We start from the raw sequence: 23391 nt of genomic DNA, 5'->3' as shown, positions 1-23391 counted from the left end.
GTGCTATTCTCTGGAACTCTGCATTCAGTTGGACATATCTTCCCCTTTCTCCTTTACTTTTCGCTTCCCTTCTTTCCTCAGCTACTTGTAAAGCCTCATCAGACAGCCACTTGGTTTTCTTGCATTTCTTTTTCTTTGGGATGGATTTCGTTGCTGCCTCCTGAACAATGTTACGGACCTCCATCCATAGTTCCTCAGGCACTCTGTCTATCAGGTCTAATCCCTGAAATCTATTCCTCACCTCCACTGTATATTCATCAGGGATATGATTTAGGTCATACCTGAATGGTTTAGTGGTTTTCTCTACGTTCTTCAATTTAAGCCAAAATTTTGCAACAAGAAGCTCATGATCTGAGCCACAGTCAGCTCCAGGTCTTGTTTTTTACTGACTGTATAGAGCTTCTCCATCTTTGGCTGCAAAGGACATAATCAATCTGATTTCGATATTGACCATCTGGTGGTGTCCATGTGTAGAGTCGTCTCTTGTGCTGTTGGAAAAGAGTGTTTGCTATGATCAGCATGTTCTCTTGGCAAAACTCTATTAGCTTTTGTCCTGCTTCGTTTTGTACACCAAGGCCATACCTGCCTGTTATCCCGGTGATTTCTTGACTTCCTACTTTAGCATTCCAATCCCCTATGATGAAAAGGACATCTTTTTTTGGTGTTAGTTCTAGAAGGTGTTGTAGGTCTTCATAGAATCAATCAACCTCAGCTTCTTCGGCCCCAGTGGTTGGGGCATTGACTTGAATTACTGTGATGTTGAATGGTTTGCCTTGGATTCATACTGAGATCATTCTATCGTTTTTAAGATTGTACCCCAGTACTGCTTTTCCCACCCTTTTGTTGACGATGAGTGCTACTCCATTTCTTCTAATGGATTCTTGCCCACAGTAGTAGATATGATGGTCACCTGAATTAAATTCACCCATGCCTGTCCATTTGAGTTCGCTGATTCCCAAAATGTCGATGTTCAGTCTCGCCATCTCATGTTTGACCACCTCCAGCTTACCTTGATTCAATGATCTGACATTCCAGGTTCCTAAACAATATTGTTCTTTACAGTATCAGATTGTCTTTTCACCACCAGACACATCCACAGCTGAAAGTCCTTTCAGCTTTGGCCCAGCCACTTCACTCTTTCTGGCGCTACTTGGAAATACCCTCTGCTCTTCCCCAGTAGTATATTGGACAACTTTTTTTTCCCCCTGCCGTGATAGGCTACGTAAATTTTTACGTAGCCTATCAGGGCTAAAGAAAGTGACGCAACTGATGGCAGCTACAACAGCTGCCATTTGTGTCCCTGCAGGGCTGCCCAGCGGCCAGATGTCTGGCTGCGGGCAGCTGGAGCCGGTCAGCGACTCCACGGCTTGGCTGCAGAGCGGAGCCGGCTGGTCAGGATTCTGAGGGGAGGCGCGGAGTGCCTCCCCCCGAGTGAGGATTCTGGGAGGAGGGACAGAGCACCTCCCCCCCCAGCAGAATCCGGCGGAGCCAGGTAAGCGGGGTTTCGTACACCCCTAGCTCCACCACATTGGTATCAGCTTGTTCAAGTGATGCGACTTCTTGTGTCCTTGGAAGGGTTTCTCATGGTTACAGTGCAGACCAGGAAAAAAAAAATTTCTTGAAAGAAGGAACATTGCATTTTGTTCAGGTGAATTTTGCCACAACTCATGCCTTTAGGAACTCCTATATCCTGGACATATGGGAATCTAGACTTAAGGGCTGTATTCATAGAGAAGGATAAGTTGTAATTTCCCAGTAATGTCTTTAATCTCCTTGAACACCAGGATGGCACCTGCCAAGTGGTCCAGGTGTGAGTAAACCACCCCAAGGTGGGCCAAAGAATGACATCAACTTCAATGTCCAATATCAATTTTGGAGTATATTTATTCATGAGCTAAGCAGAAACAAGTTCAGAAATGGTCAGTTGTTTTAAAGAAATAAAATGAAAGGTGAAGTTAACTAGCTAATGCCAACCAAAGCTTGTTGAGCTGCTGCCTTGCAGAATCATGGAATAGAATTACACCGGTGAGTGGTGCAAACATGTTTTCTCCAGATGGGCACCTGCCCATGGAGCCAGAGAGAGAGAAAGAGTCAACAAGTTTGCAGAAGTGATTTTTGCTCTCTTATAATTACACAAATCATGGTTATTTATTCCACTTCTCACCAAAGCCTGAGGGATGTTGATGTCCAAAGATCACTTTTGAAAATGATGCAAGGAACCTCAAATCAAGAGCAATAGTTGGTGACTCTTCATACCTGCACTTGAAACGCTGGTGCATAAAGAGCTCGTGAGCCTCTCAGAGCTTGTGGGGAGATGCAGGGAAGGCAGAGACTGAGCCAGTGTGAGGTTTCATATCATCCCCTTCTAGGTTGGCCAAGCGTCGTACATTACAGAGGACAATCTTTTGGAGAGCTAGCAGAGGACAGTCCTGCATTTGAAATTATTCTCTCTCAGATGACGTGTCCAGACCAAGTCTGCTTTGAAAATAAAGAAGCACAATGAGGGAGAGGACGGAGGGGCCTTGAAGGTCCCTAGCAATACAACCTGGACAGCTAACCGAGTAGGCACACAGGTCACCTAGGCAGTCTCTCCACTATGGTGAGATGTCTCATATTTCCATTTATACAATAGTTATTATTTCTGCATTTGCATTTGTACATATAAAATTGCACATGCAAATGATTTTGTCCTCTTTTTTTGGCAACCTGTAGCTGGCCACCCTATGGCCCTTTCATTGCCGAGCCCACTCCAGACCACAGCTTCATTAATCAATGCACTGAAGTGGTGAGAGAGGCTGGCTCCTAAGTCGTTGTTTCTCAGACCAGTCACAGGGTTTCATGTCTCTGTGTGCAGACACAGGGGAAACGGAAGGGGACTGTAGCTGAACTTCCCAGCATGCTGCTGCTATTGCTTATTCTGTTGCTCCATGTTCCATGTGGGTTGCCAAAAACAAAATGCCCATTGAATGGGATAAATGAAGAAAATAGGCCATTTAATTTTAACAGGCCAGGAGAGTACCTGATTGGTGGGATCACATCTACAGCAAACACTGCATTTGGTCCATTCGTTTTCTTGGAGCCTCCCTCTACACAATTTCCCTCGTAAGTGATGACATGCCTAACTCTGAATTCCTATTCTCCAGATTTTCCATTTTAGCAGAGGGGACACAGTGAAGCTCTACTAGGTACATGACCATGACGTACATGAGTACAAAGGGAGAGGGAGGGGGAGTGTAAACCTTTCCCTCTCTGTCATGGTCCTCACTGAAATCACCCTCCCTCCCCCCACCCCCGCATGGATATGGCCCTCTGCATTGGGAGGAAAGTTCCCATTGATGTCAAAGAGAGTGTAGTTCTTAGAGTAAAGTGAAGAGATTTCTATTGCTTGGGAAGGCCCTTTTAATAAATGATGCAAGAATGTGATATGCTTTCATGGACTAGAAAATGAAAATCTGATGACATCTGTATTTGTTACAGGGTGAACAAAATGAGGTACTGGTCCATCCTGCCCTTCTTGTTTGCTATTCATGAGGTCAACCAGAATCTGAGGCTTTTGCCCAATGTCACCCTGGGATACAATGTCTATGAGAACTATTTCAATGCAAAAATGACTTACGAGGCCATGGTAGACCTGCTGTCTATTGGGGAGCAACGTGTTCCAAACTTCAGCTGTGGAAGACAGAATAACCTCCTGGCAGTCCTTGAAGGGGCCGACTCAGAGATCTCCACCAAGATTTCAGCCATGCTGGACATCTACAAGATCCCACAGGTATATATGAATGGGGGCGAGGGATGTAGGCTGAGTCTGCTTCCGCTTGGCCAGAGAAGCCCAGAAGGTGGCATTGGGCTGGGCATCACCAAGTGAGGCTGGGGACAGGCAGTACTTTCAAAAGCATTGAACATGGTGTGAGATTGGTTTTACGTTCCTTATTTCTTTGGTCCCCCTGTCATCTTTGCAGGGGAGTTTGAAACAGTACAACGGGTGCAGTGAATTGTCAGTGTTTGATGACAGGTTGAATCTAGATTGGGGGTGCTTCTAGGTGGAGTGCATCCAATACTTGCACTCCAAAGTCATTCTGCAGCTATTTGGATGGGTGTTTGCTTGGGGATTTTTTGCTTAATGTATATCTATATGGTATGAAAACAGCAACCACAACAAGAGTTGGTGAAACATGGGAGGGTTTGAAAATGAAGACATCACCTTTTCCTCCTCCTATAAAAATCATCCTCTGGAAGCATCATAAGTCAGTCATACTGAAATCCTGCTGCAATCAATGGGACTTAAATCAGGGCTAAATTTCACAATGATTTCAATGGGATGTAAGTTGGATTATTTTAGGCTGGATCCAACTATGTATTTGTTTTAATTGTTTAATTAAAGACAAACATGGAATGCATGTATGCTCCATGTCCAGAGAGAGAGCCCTCTATCAACCTGCATTCAACTGTCCCTCCAGAATATATATAAAATATTCCTCATAATTATGTTAGCTTTGAACCACTTGCATGCTATAATAATGATAGTCTTGCCCATCTGAAAAAATTACATATTTATTACGGAATATATGTTTGTGGACAAGAATCCACAATTCTTTGTTATGTAATTTTTCCCCAGTGAATAGACCCAGTGGAAAATCGCCCTCCCTCCCATCCCTTCCTGGAAAGAAGCATCATGACTAGGGATGTATGAAACACTTACCTGGTTTCGTCCAGGGATATCCACAGTGGGAGGGAGGCACTCCGTCCCTCCCCACAAAATTCTCCCATTCGTCCATGGACATCCGGCCACTAGACTGCTCAGGGAAGCAAATGGTGGCCGTCGTAGCTCCCACCATTCGCGTTCCTGGTTTTTTTTGCCATGCAGCTCAATGACATCATGAGCTAAACCGTGAAGGGACACCCAAGACAGGAAGGTCACAGCAGAGATGTCAAACTAAATACAATCCCTGGGGAAGGAAATGGCAACCCACCCCAGTATTCTTGCCATGAAAACTAAATAGATCAGTACAACCAGAGATATGTCAGCATACCATTGGAAGATGGGACCCCCAGGTCGGAAGATGGTCAAAATGCTACTGGGGAGAAACAGAGGATAAGTTCAACTAGCCCCAGATGTGATGACACTGCTAGCTCAAAGCTGAAAGGACAGCTAGCAGCTGACTGTGCTGGTGGTGAACAACGAAACCGATGTTCTAAAGATCAACACACCATAGGAACCTGGAATGTAAGATCTATGAGCCAGGGCAAATTGGATGTGGTTATTGGGGAGATGTCAAGTTTAAATATAGACATTTTGGGTGTCAGTGAACTGAAATGGACTGGAATGGGCCACGTCACATCAAATGACCACCAGATCTACTACTGTGGACAAGAGGGCCACAGAAGAAATGGAGTAGCCTTCATAATTAATAGTAAAGTGGCTAAAGCAGTGCTTGGATACAATCCAAAAAATGACAGAATGATCTCAATTTGAATTCAGGGTAAGCCATTTAACATCACAGTGATCCAAATATACGCCCCAACCACAGATGCTGAAGAAGCAAAAGTAGATCAGTTCTATGAGAATCTGCAGCACCTACTGGATAGTACGTCGAACAAAGATGTTATTTTCATTACAGGAGAATGGAATGCTAAGGTGGGTAGTCAAACGACACCTGGAATTACAGGCAAGCACGGTCTGGGAGAACAAAATGAAGCAAGACATAGGCTGATAGAATTTTGCCAAGACAACTCACTGTGCATAACACACACTGTCTTCCAACAACCTAAGAGATGACTTTATACATGGACTTCACCAGACGGTCAACACCGAAATCAGGTTGACTACATTCTTTGTAGCCAAAGGTGGCGGTCATCTATGCAGTTGGTAAAAACAAGACCTGGAGCTGATTGTAGTTCAGATCATAAACTTCTTATTGCACAATTTAGAATCAGATTAAAAAGAATAGGGATGACCCACAGATCAGTTAGATATGAGCTCACGAATATTTCTCATGAATATGCAGTGGTGAAGAATAGATTGAAGGGACTAGATTTAGTAGATAAACATTTACGTAGACTACGGCGAAAATAAGGGGAACGCAAATAGCATAGCGTCTACGCTATTTGTGTTCCCCTTATTTTCGCAGTAGTTTGCATAAATGTTTATGTAGACTAGATGTGCCAAAATAAGGAATGCAAATGGCGGCGCCCATGGGCGCCGCCATCTGCGTACGCACGGTTGGTTTGTTTTTTACTCAGCCATGATAGGCTACGTAAACATTTACGTAGCCTATCACGGTATTTTTTAAAAATCTAGCCGTGATAGGCTACGTAAATCTTTACATAGCCCATCACTTTTTTTTTTTTTTTTTACTGGAAATGGCGGCAGCTGGTTGGAAGACTGGCCGCCGCCGCTGCCACCGCCGAACCACTGCTGAACCGCCGCCGGAGACGCCACCGCCAGGGAGATTAGCCCAAGGTAAGTCCCGTCCCGGGGGGGGGGGAGGGCAGACCGTTTTGCCACCGATTTCGGGGGGGCGAATGCGCTGGCATTTGGCCTCCCTGAGATTCGTGGCGAAATTCTCTGAAATCCCTATTGCTAATAACGAGGCAGCAGGAGACGAAGGGACCAAATTGCCAATATCCGCTGGATAATGGAGAAAGCCAGAGAGTTTCAGAAAAACATCTATTTCTGTTTTATTGACTATTCTAAAGCCTTTGACTGCATGGATCATAACAAACTGTGGCAAGTTCTTGGTGGGATGGGGATACCAAGTCATCTTGTCTGCCTCCTGAGGAATATGTATAATCACCAAGTAGCAACGGTAAGAAAAGAGCATGGAGAATGGACTGGTTTAAGATTGGGAAAGGAGTACCGCAGGGTTGTATACTCTCATCCAACCAATTCAACCTGTATGCAGAACACATCATGCGACATGCTGGGCTTGATGAAGCCAAGGCAGGAGTTAAAATTGCTGGAAGAGACATTAACAGTCTCAGATATGCAGATGATACCACTTCGATGGATGAAAATGAGGAGGAGCTGAGGAACCAAATGACGAAGGTGAAAGAAGAAAGTGCAAAAGCTGGGTTGCAGTTAAACCTTCAAAAAACCAAGATGATGGCAACCAGCTTGATTGATAACTGGCAAATAGAGGGAGAAAACATGGAGGCAGTGAAAGACTTTGTCTTTCTAGATGCAAAGATTACTGCAGATGCTGAATGCAGACAGGAAATCAGAAGACGTTGACTTCTTGGGAGGAAAGCAATGACAAATTTTGATAAAATAGTGAAGAGCAGAGGCATCACACTGAGAACAAAGGTCCGCATAGTTAAAGCAATGGTATTCCCCGTAGTAACCTATGGCTGCAAGAGCTGGATCATAAGGAAAGCTGAGCGAAGGAAGATAGATGCTTTTGAACTGTGGTGCTGGAGGAGAATTCTGAGAGTGCCTTGGTTTGCAAGAAGATCAAATTTATTCAAACCAGTCGATACTCCAGGAAATAAAGCCAGACTGCTCACTTGAGGGAATGATGTTAAAGGCAAAACTGAAGTACTTTGGACACATCATGAGAAGACAGGATACCCTGGAGAAGATGCTGATGCTAGGGAAAGTGGAAGGCAAAAGGAAGAGGGGCCAACCAAGGGCAAGGTGGATGGATGATATTCTGGAGGTGACGGACTTGACCTTGGGGGAGCTGGGGGTGGTGACGGGCGACAGGAAGCTCTGGCGTGGGCTGGTCCATGAAGACGCGAAGAGTCGGAAGCGACTGACTGAATAAACAACAAAAGGCTACATAAATATTTACGTAGCCTATCACAGCAAAAGACAGGGGCAGACGCTACGCTATTTGTGTTCCCCTTATTTTCTCCATATAAGTCTACCTAAACCTTGATGTAGACTAAGACGTGCCAAAATAAGGAACGCCATTTGAGTACGCACTTTTTTTTGTTTTTTTTTAAGTCAGCCGTGATAGGCTACATAAACATTTACGTAGCCTATCATGATTTTTTTTTAAAACCTAGCCGTGATAGGCTACGTAAATTTTTACATAACCTATCTAGGGATGGGGGAGAATTTCTCCCTGAAACTTTGGGGGGCCGAGCGCCAATGCATTCGGCCCCCCAAAATCGGCGGTGAAATTCTCTGCCCCCCACCCCCTCCCGGGATGGGACTTACCTTTCACGAATGTCCCTCCCGGCGGCGGGTACCAGCGGCGGTTCGTTGGGTCTTTGTCAGGGACGGGGGCGGCAGCCACAATTTGCGTTGCCCTTATTTTCGCCGTAGTCTACATAACTCTTTACGTAGACTACAAGGACCAAATAAGGAATGCAAATGGCAGCTCCCTATGGGGGCCGCCATTTGCGTACGTGTTTTTTTTTCCAAAGTCACCCGTGATAGGCTACGTGATGATTTACGTAGCCTATCATGGCTGACTTTGGAAATCTAGCCATGATAGGCTACGTAAAACGTTACGTAGCCTATCACGGGGGTGTTTTTTTTTTCTTTTCACGGCCGGGTAGACGGGCGCTTCTACCCAGCCTGAATTTTGCCGGCGAGGGATGGGGCGCCTCCCGCCCGGCCTGAATTTCGGCCGGGCGAGGCGGGGCGCCTCCCCCCCCTCGCATGAACTTCGGAGGGAGAAGCAAGGCGCCTCCCCCCCACCGCGAAGCAAGCTTTGAGGACAGGTAAGGGACCTTCGTCCATCCCTAAACCTATCATGTCTTTTTTCCCCCTTTTTTTTAAAACTGGAAATGGCGACGGCGGCAGCTGGTCGGAAGACCGGCCGACGCAGCCACCGCCGCCACACCACCGCTGGAGCCCCCACTGGAGCCCCCGCCGCCAGGAAGATCCGCCCCAGGTAAGTCTTATCCTGGGGGGCGGGGGGGCAGACTGTTCCGCCACCGATTTTGGGGGGCCGAATGCAGTGGCATTCGGCCTCCCTGAGATCCGTGGCGGAATTCTCTGACATCCCTAATCTGTGCCTTGTATGTTCCTTGGCCAAGTTTGTTTTCTTTGAGCTAAATCAGTTTACCTTCTGTGATATGGGAAGGGATGGTAAAACCAGCAGGTTTCAAACTTGCTGAAATTCTTCAAAATTCTCCTGAAAATTGTTCTGCTTTCAACCTGTTTTTAAGTGCTGAAATGGGAAAAGTGAATATATCCTTGTGTATCGGACCCAAAATGTCACTTTTCTCCATTAGACTGAAGTGAGAAAACACGTATTATTATTTTGAGTGCACCCATCTCTTTCTCTCTTCCCTAGGTCAGTTATGGGTTTGTCAGTCAAGTTCCCAGGGACAAACATGAGTTCCCCTACTTTTACCGGATGGTCCCCAAACCAGAACCTCCTTATCTGGGGATTGTCCAACTGCTCCTGCATTTCAGATGGACTTGGATGTGTCTCCTGGCTCCAGACAATGACAATGGAGAAATGTTCATGAGAAGCTTTCCCCCTGTGCTCATAAAAAATGGCATTTGCATTGCTTTCTCTGGAAGAATTCCAGTGCTGGCTTGGGGAAAAAGGACGTTCGACATGGTTTCACATTTTATGGACACTCGGGTCAATGTAGTTGTTTTTCCAGTGGACTCTCGGATCATCCTAATTCTCATACTAATCATTCAGAGAGTTGAACAAGTCACAAAATCAACTGTGGGGAAAGTTTTGATTGCAACAGCTCTGCAGGACCTCAGCATAAGCTTGTTGTCCGACATGGTTGATCTCCAGCACACCCATGTTTCCCTGTCCTTCTTAATCAAGAAAAACAGAAAGACACAATATGACAATTTTGACTCATTTCTCAATGCTATCAAGCAGTTTGGGGAGACAGTATTTCATTGTTCATATTCAAGGAAAACGTTGTCTGTGAAAGCCTGGAAGAGTTGTACAGAAAATGAGAAGTGGGAGCAATTGCCCCAGGATGTGATTGAAAAGATCCTGTCTCAAGACTCCTACAGTATTTCTACTTCCATCCAGGCTGTGGCACAGACCTTGCATGCTATATACTCATCTCTACGGAATATGAGAAGGGCGGTGGGTGGAGAGAAGCTGGCACTTCAAAGGGTCCATTCATGGCAGGTACTCCTATTCCTTCACCTACATTTATCCCTCAACTTTCTTTCAAGAAACTCAGAACAGTCTTGTACATTAGGTTAAGCTATTGAGCTTCATTATAAAATGATAGTGGGGATTTGAACCGACCTGGGGGCAGGGATGTGGCAGTGGACATACTGTGGTTCATCAGGTGCCGCAGTCAGAAATCCTTTCAAGTTTGGAGTTTTCAGTTAGAAAATGTGTCAAGGAAGAAACGGGGATTCCATGGCTTTACCACACAACCTGCTACTGAATTCTCTGCCAACCTGGGCTAGCCGGGGCGGTGTCAGACGTGGTGTTGCCCTCTCTGAAGATATTTGTGTAGAGTCACTTCAACATTCATGCAGAGGCTGCCCTGTTAGGACCGGCTTAGGGCTTCATGACTGTTTGAAGTGGAGGCTGTTGGCTAGTCTGATTAGGCGATGGAGGTGGGGGGACAAGTCAGCATAGGTGGAGCCAACGGCTCACAGGAGGTGGAACAGTGTTTGTTCCCCAACGGCTGGCAACCTATACCACACAAAGGAAGAACAGAGGTACACAAACTTCAAGATTGTACATGAAAAATAAGGGGTGAGGAAATCACCACCACACAGAAGCACAAGTGGACCCACATTCTCTTGTTCCAGAGGTAATGCACATTCTACATGGAATCATTAATGAACTGTGTGTATCCGTGTGTGTTTGTGTGTCTCACACAATCACCCCAAATCATGATGCTGGCATTGCAGATGATGATAATGTCAGAGCTGCTCAGCCTCATCCAGCTCATGGCAATGTTGAGCCTCAGGGTGGTCCTCTGCAGGAAGCATCTGGCCCAATACTGAACTCACACACAACATACAAAGAGAGAGAGAGAGAGAGAAAGAGAGAGAGTCAACATTGTGCAATAATGCAAAAACAAAAGACTTATATCTCTCCCATAGTAGAAAACTCAAATATAGACACAAGCTTTTCCTTTGGCAACAAACAACACACACAGAGGCAGAACACATAAAGAGACATCGATGCCCTCGCTTGTACATGCACATGCTGAAGCAAGAAACATAAACTGACTCTCTGCCTCATTCGGATGCAATGGCCAAACAGCACACACACACAGCCACTGCTGGGCCAGGACATTTTGCTGCCGGGGTTGGACCAGCCAATGCCTCCCCTTTCGCAAGGGCTGATCTGGGCCTGGTGCTTCCTCTCAGCCTCACCTGACTCACAGTATTGTGAGGGTAAAATGGGAAGCCACAGAAGAAATTAAATGTAATAAAATGACATAATTTTATACTAGAAAAACATAATTGTCTGATGCTATGTTCCTCACAAGCCTCCTAGCATGTAAAATGGGCCTCTGTGCATTGCAGTACTGTCTGCACATATTTACATGCCGTTGTGCTAGAGAGGAGAAGCATCCTGCTCCCTGCTTGCGTATTTGTTTTAAACAGAGCTGGGGAGGGAGTCTGGACTCTCACACCAAATTTTACAACTGACAACTTGCGGACGGAAGGGCTTTTCTCCAGTTGGGTAGTTGACTGAGCAAATTCAATAGATGCTGATGCTGATGCTGATGATGCTGATGCTGATGATGATAAATATGCCTCAAGGCAGTGGGCTCAGCCAGAGAAGCTGGGCAGCCTCAGAGCATTCCAAGGCTCTGCAAGTGCGTGAGCAGCCTCAGCTGAAGGAAGGGAGCCACCGTGCTGGGAAAGGAGGCTCTCAGCCTGGGGCAGGCACAGCTGTGGCCGCTGCAACCACTGCTGAGGATCACTGTGAAGGGAAGTGCCTTGGAAAAGCATTGTTTTTCAAATGAAGGCAGGCGATTTGGCAGGGTTCTAAGGAATTTGGCAGGGTTCTTTTCCTGGGCGGGCTCTAGGGATGTCCACGGAATCTGCCGTGGACTCCAATGAGGCCGTATTCCAGGGAAGTCAGGCCCCTGAAGTGCTCAGCGGAACAAACACACTTATCTGGAGCTCTCACGACACACGCCGATCAAATCTCACCACCCCCTGGGAAGTTCCACTCTGTCATCTGCACCAAACCCGGAAGTGATCGGACGCATTTTTCCTCACAATAGCCTACGCATCTGTATTTACGTAGCCTATCGCATGAAAAAAACAAGGACTGTGTCACTATGATGCATTTGTCCAGCAATACCTATACCCCCATCACACTATCTCTCGTTTTCCAGCTGTTCCTATACCCCCTATCTCACTGTCACACAAGAGAACGAGAGTGAGATCCTGACACAGGGGGTGTAGGTATTGCAGACACAAGTGCTATTTCACTTTAATGCTTTACTTTCTTTTTTTAAAAAAAGTTACAGGTTTCCCAGAACACACCTATACTTTTCAGGGGATAGCCACCAGAGTTTAGTGGTAGGCAAGGTGAGGTAAATGCCATGAGGTAGTAGCTCAGAACTCCAATGGCCAGCAGTGAAATGGCAGAAACGTGGGGGAAACACAGGTGGGGAAAACGTTGGGGAAACACCCCTTGCCTGGGGTCAGTGAAGTCATGGCCAGGTGAAAGACACATCCCTGGGCAAGGCTACCGTGCCAGAGTAAACGTGCAATGGGGGTGCGCGCCACAAGAGAAGAGCAGCCAAGCTGAATTAAGGGAAACAAATCAATCGGACTAAAAGTAGTCTCAGAAGAACCGTTTTTTCCGCGATAAGCTCCAGGGTGGCTGCAGGATGGCCAGAATGTCATGCATCCCTAACAATGTCCAAACACAGCCACTTCAGAGTAAATTGCTCATGGAGACAACCCCCCCCCCCCATACACACACAGACACACATAAGCACATCTACTGAAATGTAAGTAGAACTCCCAAGGCAATGGGGGATTCTGCAGACAGGCTAAGCTACCATGTTAAGGCATAATGCTTGAACAGGCCTCATCAGCCTGGAAGACTCTCTGCAGATGAGAGGTCCACATGTGGAGAGCCAAGATGTTCAGCAGAATGTCCTCTTTACCAAATGTGTGTTTTATTTATTTATTTGTTTGTTTGTTTGTTTATTTATTTCATTTCTATACCGCCCAATAGCCGAAGCTCTCTGGGCAGTTCACAAAAACCATGTTTTTCCCATGTCATTCCAGCTTCACCCTTCCCTGAGAAATTTCCAGCTTTACAATAGTTCTGTGGATGGAGCTTATTTGGATGAGAACGGGGAACTGGCATCCGACTTTTGTATCGTGAACTGGGTGGTGTTTCCCAACAAGTCCACTGCTAGGGTGGAAGTTGGGAGTATAGAGAGACAGGCCTCCTTGGAGATCAAGTTCACCATTGATCAGAAGGCCATTGGCTGGCCCAAGCTGATGAACCAGGTGGGAAAAATGATTGGTTTCCTTTGATGCTTCTTGATAGCTCTTCTCAGGCAATCCTATACATGCCTAATACGAAATATATCCTTGGTCATTAAGTCCAGTGGGGCTTACACCCATGTAAATGGGCATAGGATTGCAGCCATAAGCTCTATCCGTTTCTTAGCTATTGTACCTAACACTTTAGGAATGTGATTCCCAGTCCATTAATTGGTCCTGAAATAACATAGTGACTATGGATATGGATGTTTAGCATGATTATATGGAACACTTGTGAAGTCTGCTAGGCTAGTGTTCCTCTAACTTTTTAAGGGCATATTTGAAATGTTCAAATCTGCTGTGGGTGCTGTCACAAAATGGCACCCATTAGGGGTGTGCCCATTCACATAATGGCTGTTGTGGTCAGCATGGCCATCACAAAACACAAATTTCACAGAAGGTAGCAGACAGAGCAGGGAAGCAGGGTAGCAAAAGGATCGGTCCCCCTGCCTCCCAACACATATGCCATTGTATGACAATGTTTGGGTCTCCTCTGTAGGTGCGGGACCCTAAACTGGCTTTACACCAAGGGTGTCCTGTGTAAATGTGGTGGCTGTGTGTTTCTGTGTGTGTGTGAGAGAGAGGTGTAGAGATGCAAGCTGACTGAATTCAGACCACACGCGACAGGACAGTAGGTTTCTCTGTGTGCGTGTGTGTATGTGTGTATGTATATATTCAAGTATATATCTATATATACACAAGTGTGTGTGTATGTGTGTGTGTGTGTGTGTAAATATATGCGTGTGCACATGTGTGCATGTATTGTGATGACTTATTGGGGATCGCCGAGGCATGCCCTACCCTAGGAGAGCCCTTGCAACTGTTTCCCTCCCAAGGCCAGTCACCCCTCAGCTATTTGTGTTGCCCTTATTTTCGATGTAGTCTACGTAAATCTTTACATAGACTAGACATGCCAAACTAAGGAATGCAAATGGCGGCCCCCATGGGCGCCGCCATTTGTGTACGAGCTTTTTTTTTTTTTTCAAAGTCACCCGTGATAGGCTACGTGACGATTTACATAGCCTATCACGGCTGACTTTGGAAATCTAGCCGTGATAGGCTATGTAAATCGTTACATAGCCTATCATGGGTGTTTTTTTTTTAATTTACTTTTTTTTTTTGGCAATGGCGGCGGCGGCAGCCGGTCGGGAGACCGGCCGCCGCTCCCGCCCCTGCCCCCGCCGAACCGCCGCCGGGACCCGCCACCAAGAGGGACATTCGCACGAGGTTAGTCCCGTCCCGGGGAGGGGGGCGGGGAATTTCTCCACCAATTTCAGGGGCGGAAAGCATTGGCATTCGGCCTCCTGGAGATTCATGGAGAAATTCTCCGCCATCCCTGGCGTACGCACTTTTTTAAATATTTTTTTCAAAGTCAGCCATGATAGGCTACATAAACTTTTACATAGCCTCTCACGTTTTTTTTTTTTAAATCTAGCCGTGATAGGCTACGTAAATCTTTACATAGCCTATCACGTTTGTTGGTTTTGTTTTGTTTTTCACTTGGAAATGGCAGCGGTGGCAGCCGGTCGGAAGACCGGCCGCCGCAACGCCACCAAACCGCCGCCGGGAGCTGCTGCTGCGAGGGACATTCGCCGGGGGGGTGACGGGGGGTGGCGGACTGTTTCTCCACCAATTTCAGGGGGCCGAATGCATTGGCATTCCGCTCTGCAGAGATTTGTGAAGAAATTCTCTGACATCCCTAGTTTCAGCCAGAGTTTGTGCTCAAGTGATCTACGGAAACAATGGAACAAAGGGGATATGATGTGCCTCTTCCAATGGACCCACCAAAACACACACACACACACACCCACGGTGTTAAAAGGACTTTTGGATCCTTTGTATTTGACCTCTTTGTTTTTAATTTTTTTCCCCTGCCTTTAGTGTCAGTGAAAATGTCAACCCAGTGAGCGGCTGCTGTAAAAAAGGAAAACTCCGTGTTAGGCATAGAGTGACACAAGCACTACGCACATTTACCACATGCCCACCACAACATGCAGTGCCAGTCCAGGGAACAGACAGACAGCTCACAACCGAGGGAAACCCATCGTAGCCAACCAAAAACATTGCAGCAGAAGGCATATTTGGAAATCCATATTTCCCAGGTGAAAACCACAGTTAGGCCATGAAGTGGCACTGCATCCTATGTCCCGAAGGACCTTGACTCGCAGCATCCCCGGAGTAAATAGCTTGTGTAGATGGGGCCCCAGTCCTCTTTATATATTAGTATACATTTATATGTGGAGTTTTGTAATGTGCAGATTGTCATAGTTACTTGAACAGGTATGAAAGGGGGTCCTTTGCATCTGATGAAGTGAATGGTGCCCAGAAAACTTAGACCAGAATGAATTCGTTAGTCTTTTAGACTCCACTGTTCTGCAATCATGATCATAAGGTCACTTGGTTCTCTGTGCAATGGCAGTTGCTGTTGAAACAGGAGAATTTGGACCAGAAGCAAATGAATATTTTTGTGAGGATGATTTGTGTGTTGTTACAACATTCAAAGGGGTGGATTAAGGATGGTGCGAGACCTATATCCTCTTCCTCATTTTCTGTGATTGCGTGAATTCCCCCACCCCATCCCACTGTTTTGCACCTTTGATCTTAAAGTCACTTCAATCTCTGTGCAATGGGAGCTACTACTGAAACATTAAAATGTGAATCCAAAGGTGTTCTTTCCTGTGGATGTGGGAATCCCCGCTCCCCACTTTGCACTCATGATCTTAAAGCTCATATGCTTCAGTTTCCCATTTTTGTAGAATTGGGTTGCTGGATTTAGTGATTCAAAAGACTGCTCCCCACATCTCCCACAATTTTATTGAGAGGCACCAGCCTTAACTGACTGAAACCAAATTTGTTTTGGCTCCTTCCAATATTCAGTTTTCACTAGACCATAACAAGCTGCAGTACTCTTGGTCAATCCATCCTATTATTGTCAGTTCTGAATGGCGGTTATGTTGTCAGACTATAGGCAACGATTTTCACACCACCTCCTAACTGTTGCTTTCGAATGGAGATGCCAGGTCTTGACCACAAGATCTTCTGCATGGCAAGTATGGGCTCTACCACTGAGACAAGATCCCTCCCCAAGATATCTCTCCTCTCTCTAATAGGCATTTATCCCTATTAAATTTTATCCCTATTAAATTTATCCCTATCTTTAATAGGCATTTATCCCTATTAAATGAATGACATTTAATAGGGATAAATGCCAAGTTCTGCACCTAGGAAAAAGAAACCAAATGCACAGTTACAAGATGGGGGATACGTGGCTCAACAACACTACAAGCGAGAAGGATCTTGGAATTGTTTCTCGATCACAAGCTGAATATGAGCCAACAATGTGATGTGGCTGCAAAAAAGGCAAATGGTATTTTGGGCTGCATTAATAGAAGCATAGCTTCCAAATCCCAGGAAGTAGTAGCTCCCCTCTACTCAGCACTGGTTAGGCCTCATCTGGAGTACTGTGTCCAGTTCTGGGCACCACACTTTAAGAAGGATTCAGACAAACTGGAGAGGGTTCAGAAGAGGGCAACAAAGATGATCTGGGGACTGGAAACAAAGCCCTATGAAGAGAGGCTGAAAGAACTGGGCATGTTTAGGCTTGAGAAGAGACAACTGAGGGGACATATGATAGCACTCTTCAAGTACTTGAAAGGTTGTCACAGAGAAGAAGGCCAGGATCTCTTCTTGATCATCCCAGAGTGCAGGACACGGAATAATGGGCTCAAGTGACAGGAAGCCAGATTCCGGCTGAACATCAGGAAAAACTTTCTGACTGTAAGAGCAATACGACAATGGAACCAATTACCTGGGGAGGTGGTGTGCTCTCCCACACTGGAGGCCTTCAAGATGAGGCAGAACAGCCATTTGTCAGGGATGCTCTGACTTGGATTCCTGCATTAAACAGGGGGTTGGACTCGATGGCCTTGTAGGCCCCTTCCAACCCTACTACTATTCTATTCTATTCTATTCTATTCTATTCTATTCTATTCTATTCTATTCTATTCTATTCTATTCTATTCTGTTCCGTTCTATTCCGTTCCGTTCCGTTCCGTTCCGTTCCATTCCATTCCATTCCATTCCATTCCATTCTATTCTATTCTATTCTCCCCCTCTCTCTCTTCCCTTCTTCAGGTGGAAGGGTGGGATTTTGCCCCAATTTCAGTTTTCTGAATCTAATCACCGATTTAACGGCCTTAATTCTGCTCTTCATTCTGGTACAATGTTTAACTAACAACATAAATTTCTGTGCTATGCTGTTTCCAACTTTATAACTAATTTCCACCAATTTCAGTATAACTTCCAGACTAACACTGGATGTTTCTTCTCTTAATGGATAGACCGTGCCTTTTTCCAGATGTACTGAAAGTTGCCAGCCTGGATTTGCCAAGATGATGAAGGAAGGAGAGCCCATCTGTTGCCATGCTTGTGCCCCATGTGCAGAAGGGACCATCTCCACTCAGGAAGGTAGGAGACTCCAGAGCAAAGAGCTGCTCTGTAGGAACTGGGTACACACACAATGATATTTTCTGAGAAGGGATGTTTCAGGCTCTGGTTCTTTTGGGATATCTGTATAGTTAATTATTAATATGTTCATTATTGTCATGAAGTGAGTTCAAATAATATCCTGAAGTAGTGGAGTACAGAGGGGAAAGCAGCCAGCCGGGGGAGTCTTCAGCATGATCCACCAGTGCTCCCCTTGTGTGCTATGGTGACACTTTCAGTCTCCCGTCTCCTGCCCACCTTACACATCAATGAAGTAACATACACTGAAAGACACTGCAGAGATAGTTATGGACAGTCTGGCCCCCAGAGTATGTCCTGATGAGCACAGGAACTGAGAAGCGGGGAGAAAGCTCAGGATAGAGGTGTATGAGAATTCAATCTGGGGGCGAAATCTAGGGATGTTGGAGGAACCTGTCTGGGAATTGGGGGGGTCAAGCCCTCCTTGCTTTGGGCAGCTCACCCCCCTGGACTCCAGCGCACTTGCCCATGAGCTGGCCCAATTCGACCTGTGCTGAGTCGGGCCAGCTTGTGGACTTCTGCTCCTCTTGTCCCCAGTGCCAGCCACTCCGCACAGGTCTCTCGATGGGGAGAGTTGCACAGAGCCACCGGTGGGCAACAGTGGAAGCAGTGGCATAAAGGGGCCACTGCCCTTCCTGCTGTATGTGTAAAGTTGTCCCTTCTCCCTGTCGGCACCCCAGCAGGGACAAGGGAGATGTCTACGTACAATGAGCGGCCCTGGAATTGCCCACTGCTCTTTGTCAGTGGGGGTAAAAATCCCCCTTCTCCCTCCTGGGGACCCAATAAAGAGAAGGAAGACTTGCAGAATCCATGAGTACTGGCAGGGAGCCCACAGCTCGGTTCACCAATGCAGGCCAAGCCGGGACTCTGGAGACCCACAAGAGGGCTGGATGTCCCCACGCTGGATATCCTCCATGAAACCTTGATAGATTTGTCCAGTTCTGCCCTGGCAGCTTTTGTTCTGTTTCCCCCCACCTGCATTAACTCAAGCTGTAGTAAATCAATGCAATACATGGACGCCTTTGTTTTCAAAGGTGGCAATTTCTGCCAAAGGTATGGGGGGAGGATCTTGAAATTTGCACAAATGGGATTCTCTCTCTCTCTCTCTCTCTCTCTGTCTCTCTGTCTGTGTGTATCTGCCTGCCTGCCTGCCTGCCTGCCTGCCTGTCTGCCTGTCTATCTATCTATCTATCTATCTATCTATCTATCTATCTATCTATCTATCTCACTCATGGGTGATCTTGTGCAACTGCGTGCAGTCAACTCTGGCTGCCCTGCAGAGCCACGTTCCGCTCCTGTCAATCACCTTGTCACTTCCCTCCTCTGCACACACCACTTCATCTCGCCCAGCAGAGCCAGATTCCACACTTGCCAAAGAACCTGTCAGTTTCATCCTCCACTTCTGTGCTTCCTAGTGAAGGGGGCGGGGATTGACAAAGACCTTAACAGGGGTGGAATGTAGCTCTGCTGGCTGCACACAGTGGCTTGTGGAGGGGAGGGATAATATGCTGGGATAACTTTCTCCCATTACCATCACAGCTGGTAATGAAGTTCTGAGAAGAACTTCTCAGGCAAGGGTATTCCCTGGCCCTCCTTTCTGTGCTCTGTTTGGGGTGGTGATGCACTGGAAGGAACTTGCAGTCTTCTCGATGAAAACATTTCTAGTTCTGCCACTGAAGATAGGAGGAGCCCAGTTGGTTCACATTAATGGACCATCTAGTCCAGCCTCCTATTCTGCGAACCCCATAAGAAGGACATCCTTGTCTCATGCAGCTTTGCAACTTTACTTTTAATATACAAGTTCATACGTCGCCATTTAAATTACATTCATTATTGTATGTGCTTAAATGTACGGAGATATAGTTGGAGAGATGGGAGAGATGCAGCAAAAAAAAACATGGGGGGTTACTGCCACCAACAAACCCAATGTAGATCGTACGCTATGAACTGCTGCAGATGGTTCTTAGCTGCTTACAGGCCTGTAGTAAAAGAAAAGTTGTTTTCTTTTCCAGAGGTGAATTTATCATTCTCATTCATACTGATAAATTAGACTTCTGAACACCAGACATTCCATTTTGACAAATATGATCATCAGCCCAGCAGCATCCACATCAGTATCTTCAGAAGAAGCGTACATCTTAAATTTACATAGCAACATCAATGTTAAGCACTATAGTTTTTTCCATAGTTCACAAAATTAATGATCAGTAACATGAGTTAGAGTCAAGTGGGCAGGAATCTATGAAGAGTAGTAGAATAACAATCAGGGATTTTACAAACACTAAGGTTCAGACATTAAGACATGCCACACCCGGCCGAGTGAGTAGGCAAATGGTGTGCGGCGTGGTTTGAACAAACATTTATTATTTATTCAGGGTATCTTTTTTTTGCCGCTCATCAGCAAAAAAATAAGAACAGGCTCCCAGAGCACCTTACAATGAATCAATGGCTTATCTAAAAGACAGGACACATAAAAAAGAAAAAGGGAAGGGGAAGCCACCATAGAGGCATCACGATTACAAGATGCCGATAGATCTAACTTCTGTGAATGTATCTAATCCTTTTTGAAAGCTGCAGACCACCACCACATATTGTGCATGGAATTCTGAAATCTGTCCACAACTCATCCCAAATTTGTGTGGTTAATTTTTGCTCTCTCCCCATCCTTGTCTCATGGCATCTCTGCTTTCACCCCCTAACATACCTTTTAGAGCAGGGGTGGGCAGAAACTACATCTCCAAATGTTTGGGACTTCAATTTCCAGAAGTCCCAGCTAGCATGGTCAATAGTCAGGAACACTGGGAATTGTAGCCCAAAGCATTTCCAGGGCACGACCCTTTGGATGCGGCTGGATTAGTGATGCTGCAGCTGCTGTTTCCTTTTTTTTCAGATGCAGACCATTGCAACAAGTGTCCAGATGATCAGCATCCAAATGAAGACCGAGATCAATGTATTCCGAAACTTATAAATGTCCTCTCCTATAGAGGACCCTTGGGGATTATCCTTGCTCTCTTTTCCCTTTTCTTGTCCCTAACCACTGGTCTTCTTTTGGGAATCTTCATTAAATATCGAGAAACTCCCGTGGTCAAAGCCAACAACCGCGACCTCACCTACATGCTCCTCGTCTCCCTCCTGCTCTCCTTCTTGTCCTCCTTTCTCTTCATAGGTCGGCCCCAGAAGGTGACCTGCCTTCTCCGACAAACTGCCTTCAGCATCATCTTCTCAGTCGCCGTCTCTTCATTGTTGGCAAAAACGGTCACAGTGGTGGTAGCATTTCTAGCCACCAAGCCAGGAAACAGGGTGAGGAAATGGCTGGGGAAGAACTTGGCAGTCTCCATCGTGATTTCTTGCTCCGCTGTTCAAATGGGCATCTGTATGCTCTGGCTGGGAATCTCCCCTCCATTCCCAGACTCCGACATGCATTCCCAGACTGGTCAGATCATCCTGCAATGCAATGAAGGGTCTGCCGTCATGCTTTATACTGCTCTTGGCTACATGGGCTTCCTGGCTGCTGTGTGCTTCACGGTGGCTTTCTTAGCCAGGAAGCTGCCTGGGGCATTCAATGAAGCCAGGCTGATCACCTTCAGCATGCTGGTCTTTTGCAGTGTTTGGGTATCCTTTGTGCCCACCTACCTGAGCACCAAGGGGAAATACATGGTGGCTGTGCAGGTCTTCTCTATCTTGGCCTCCAGTTTGGGATTGCTGGGTTGTATCTTCATCCCCAAGTGCTACATTATTCTCTTGAGGCCGGATCTGAATAAAAAGGAGCATCTAATGCTGAAACCAAAAGATTTCTTGTGATGGAAGTACACCTACTTTGTCCAGCAGGGCAATGATGTTCTTCCTTTGTGTGCTGCTCTGACAGACGGTTGGTTGCGTGATGCTGAGATTAGTCCAGGACACCTGGGACTGCACCACTGTGGGGAAGGCTGATGTAGATTATGGATATTAGTGTGACAGATTTGTCCTTGTCCTGTGATGTCATGCTATAGGGGTTGGGTATTTAGTCATTACAGATTAACAGGTATCCATCCCATGTGTATTCCCATTACAATTTTGTGTATACCTGCAGTTTTGCATAAGTGCTGCTATTTATAGCAGCCATTGTGCAGAAAATGAACATTTACGTAAAAGGCTTGCCCACGGTTTTCCACGAAATGGCAGCTCACAGCTAAATGGGCATCCCTGAGCTTACCAATCTGAGCACCTGCCAAGTCGGGCAAGATTGTGGGGCTGTGGACTGGTGTCCAGGGGCTGAGTGGGAGGATGGCCACTTGCCTCCATCTCCTTCGTGGACTTCCGCGATAGCCTTACTGGTGAGATGTTTCTCACAAAACAGGAATTGCTCTAACAATTCTTCATTTTAACAAGTTCTCATCTATGTATTTTGGAATTAATCTACATATTTTGTTTTGTCAGCTTTCCTGATCTACATTAACTTCTGTCTTCCTAATATGTTTAATATACAGAATAAACCCTGACAGAATACTTGGGTGATTTCCTGACCTCCACCTCCTTTTTTCCACCTCCTCCTCACCCTCATGGAGCACAAGCCCTTGCTTGGGTTATACGGCGAGAAAAGGAACTGTTTTTATTCCCAGTTTCAAGAGAACTTCCTCTTTTTTCCCTCCTCCACAGTGGAAGTGAGAAGCAGCAGGATTTCAGTATCCCTGAGAGTGGACAGTCGGTGTCCCTTCACAGATCAAGAGGTGGCAGCTGCAGTCAAGACCTGTGTTGCTGCACTTCCTAAGTCAGATCTTCTTGGGGTTTAGCCAGGGCTGAATTCTTTCTTACTTGAAGGTCATTGCTCTTGCTGATAGGGATGTACGAAAGGTACTTAACTTTCGCAAATTATGTTTATGGTTGGGGGGGAGGCGTTCCTCCCCCCCCCCCGAATCCTGGCCGGCTGGCTGTGCTCAGCAGGGATTCTGCTAGCGGTGACGCAAATGTTTACGTAGCCTATCACAGCTGACTTTAAAAAAAAAGCACGTGCACTACCCTACGTAGACCCTACGCTATTTGCATTCGCCTTATTTTCGCTGTCTTAGTCTACGTAAATGTTTACGTAGACTAAGATGTGTCAAAATAAGGAACGCAAATGGCGGCGGCCCTGGCTGCGTATGCACGTTTTGGTTTTTTTTAAGTTAGCAGTGATAGGCTACGTAAAGATTTACGTAGCCTATCATGTTTTGTTTTTTGTTTTTTTTAAACTGGAAATGGCGGGGGCGGCCATTTTTTTAAACTGGAAATGGCGGAAGACCGGCCACCACCGCCACACCACCGCCGGAGCCGCTGGTGCCAGGAAAATCCGCCCAAGGTAAGTCTCGTCCCGGGGGGGCGGGGGGGGCTGGCCATTCCGCCACTGATTTTGGGGCCGAATGCGCTGGCATTCGGCCTCCCCGAGATCCGTGGAGTAACTTCCGTACATCCCTAGTTGCTGAGGT

The 23391-nt window shown here is 46.3% G+C and overlaps 1 protein-coding gene across 1 annotated transcript; it reads left to right on the top strand.

Annotated features, from left to right (window-relative positions):
- Positions 1–11613: 11613 nt before the first annotated feature.
- On the top strand, positions 11614–21748 carry LOC146355490 (vomeronasal type-2 receptor 26-like). The gene is made up of 2 exons (XM_084829902.1): positions 11614–11833; positions 20805–21748. The coding sequence occupies exons 1-2, from the start codon at positions 11614–11616 to the stop codon at positions 21746–21748; spliced, it is 1164 nt and encodes a 387-aa protein (XP_084686028.1).
- Positions 21749–23391: the final 1643 nt, after the last annotated feature.

This window comes from Heloderma suspectum, chromosome 2 (assembly GCF_057233095.1).
Source record: "Heloderma suspectum isolate Gila_16-S chromosome 2, 16-S_ref, whole genome shotgun sequence".
NCBI lineage: Eukaryota > Metazoa > Chordata > Lepidosauria > Squamata > Helodermatidae > Heloderma > Heloderma suspectum.
This window is presented reverse-complemented; position numbering and strand designations above follow the sequence as displayed.

What these genes read in the sequence shown, in the direction of transcription:
- LOC146355490 (XM_084829902.1), top strand. Translation starts at nt 11,614, where the DNA reads ATGCTGATGCTGATGCTGATGATGCTGATGCTGATGATGATAAATATG. An exon ending in AACCACTGCTGAGGATCACT is followed by an intron (nt 11,834 to 20,804) that starts GTGAAGGGAAGT and finishes CGGCTGGATTAG; the next exon opens with TGATGCTGCAGCTGCTGTTT.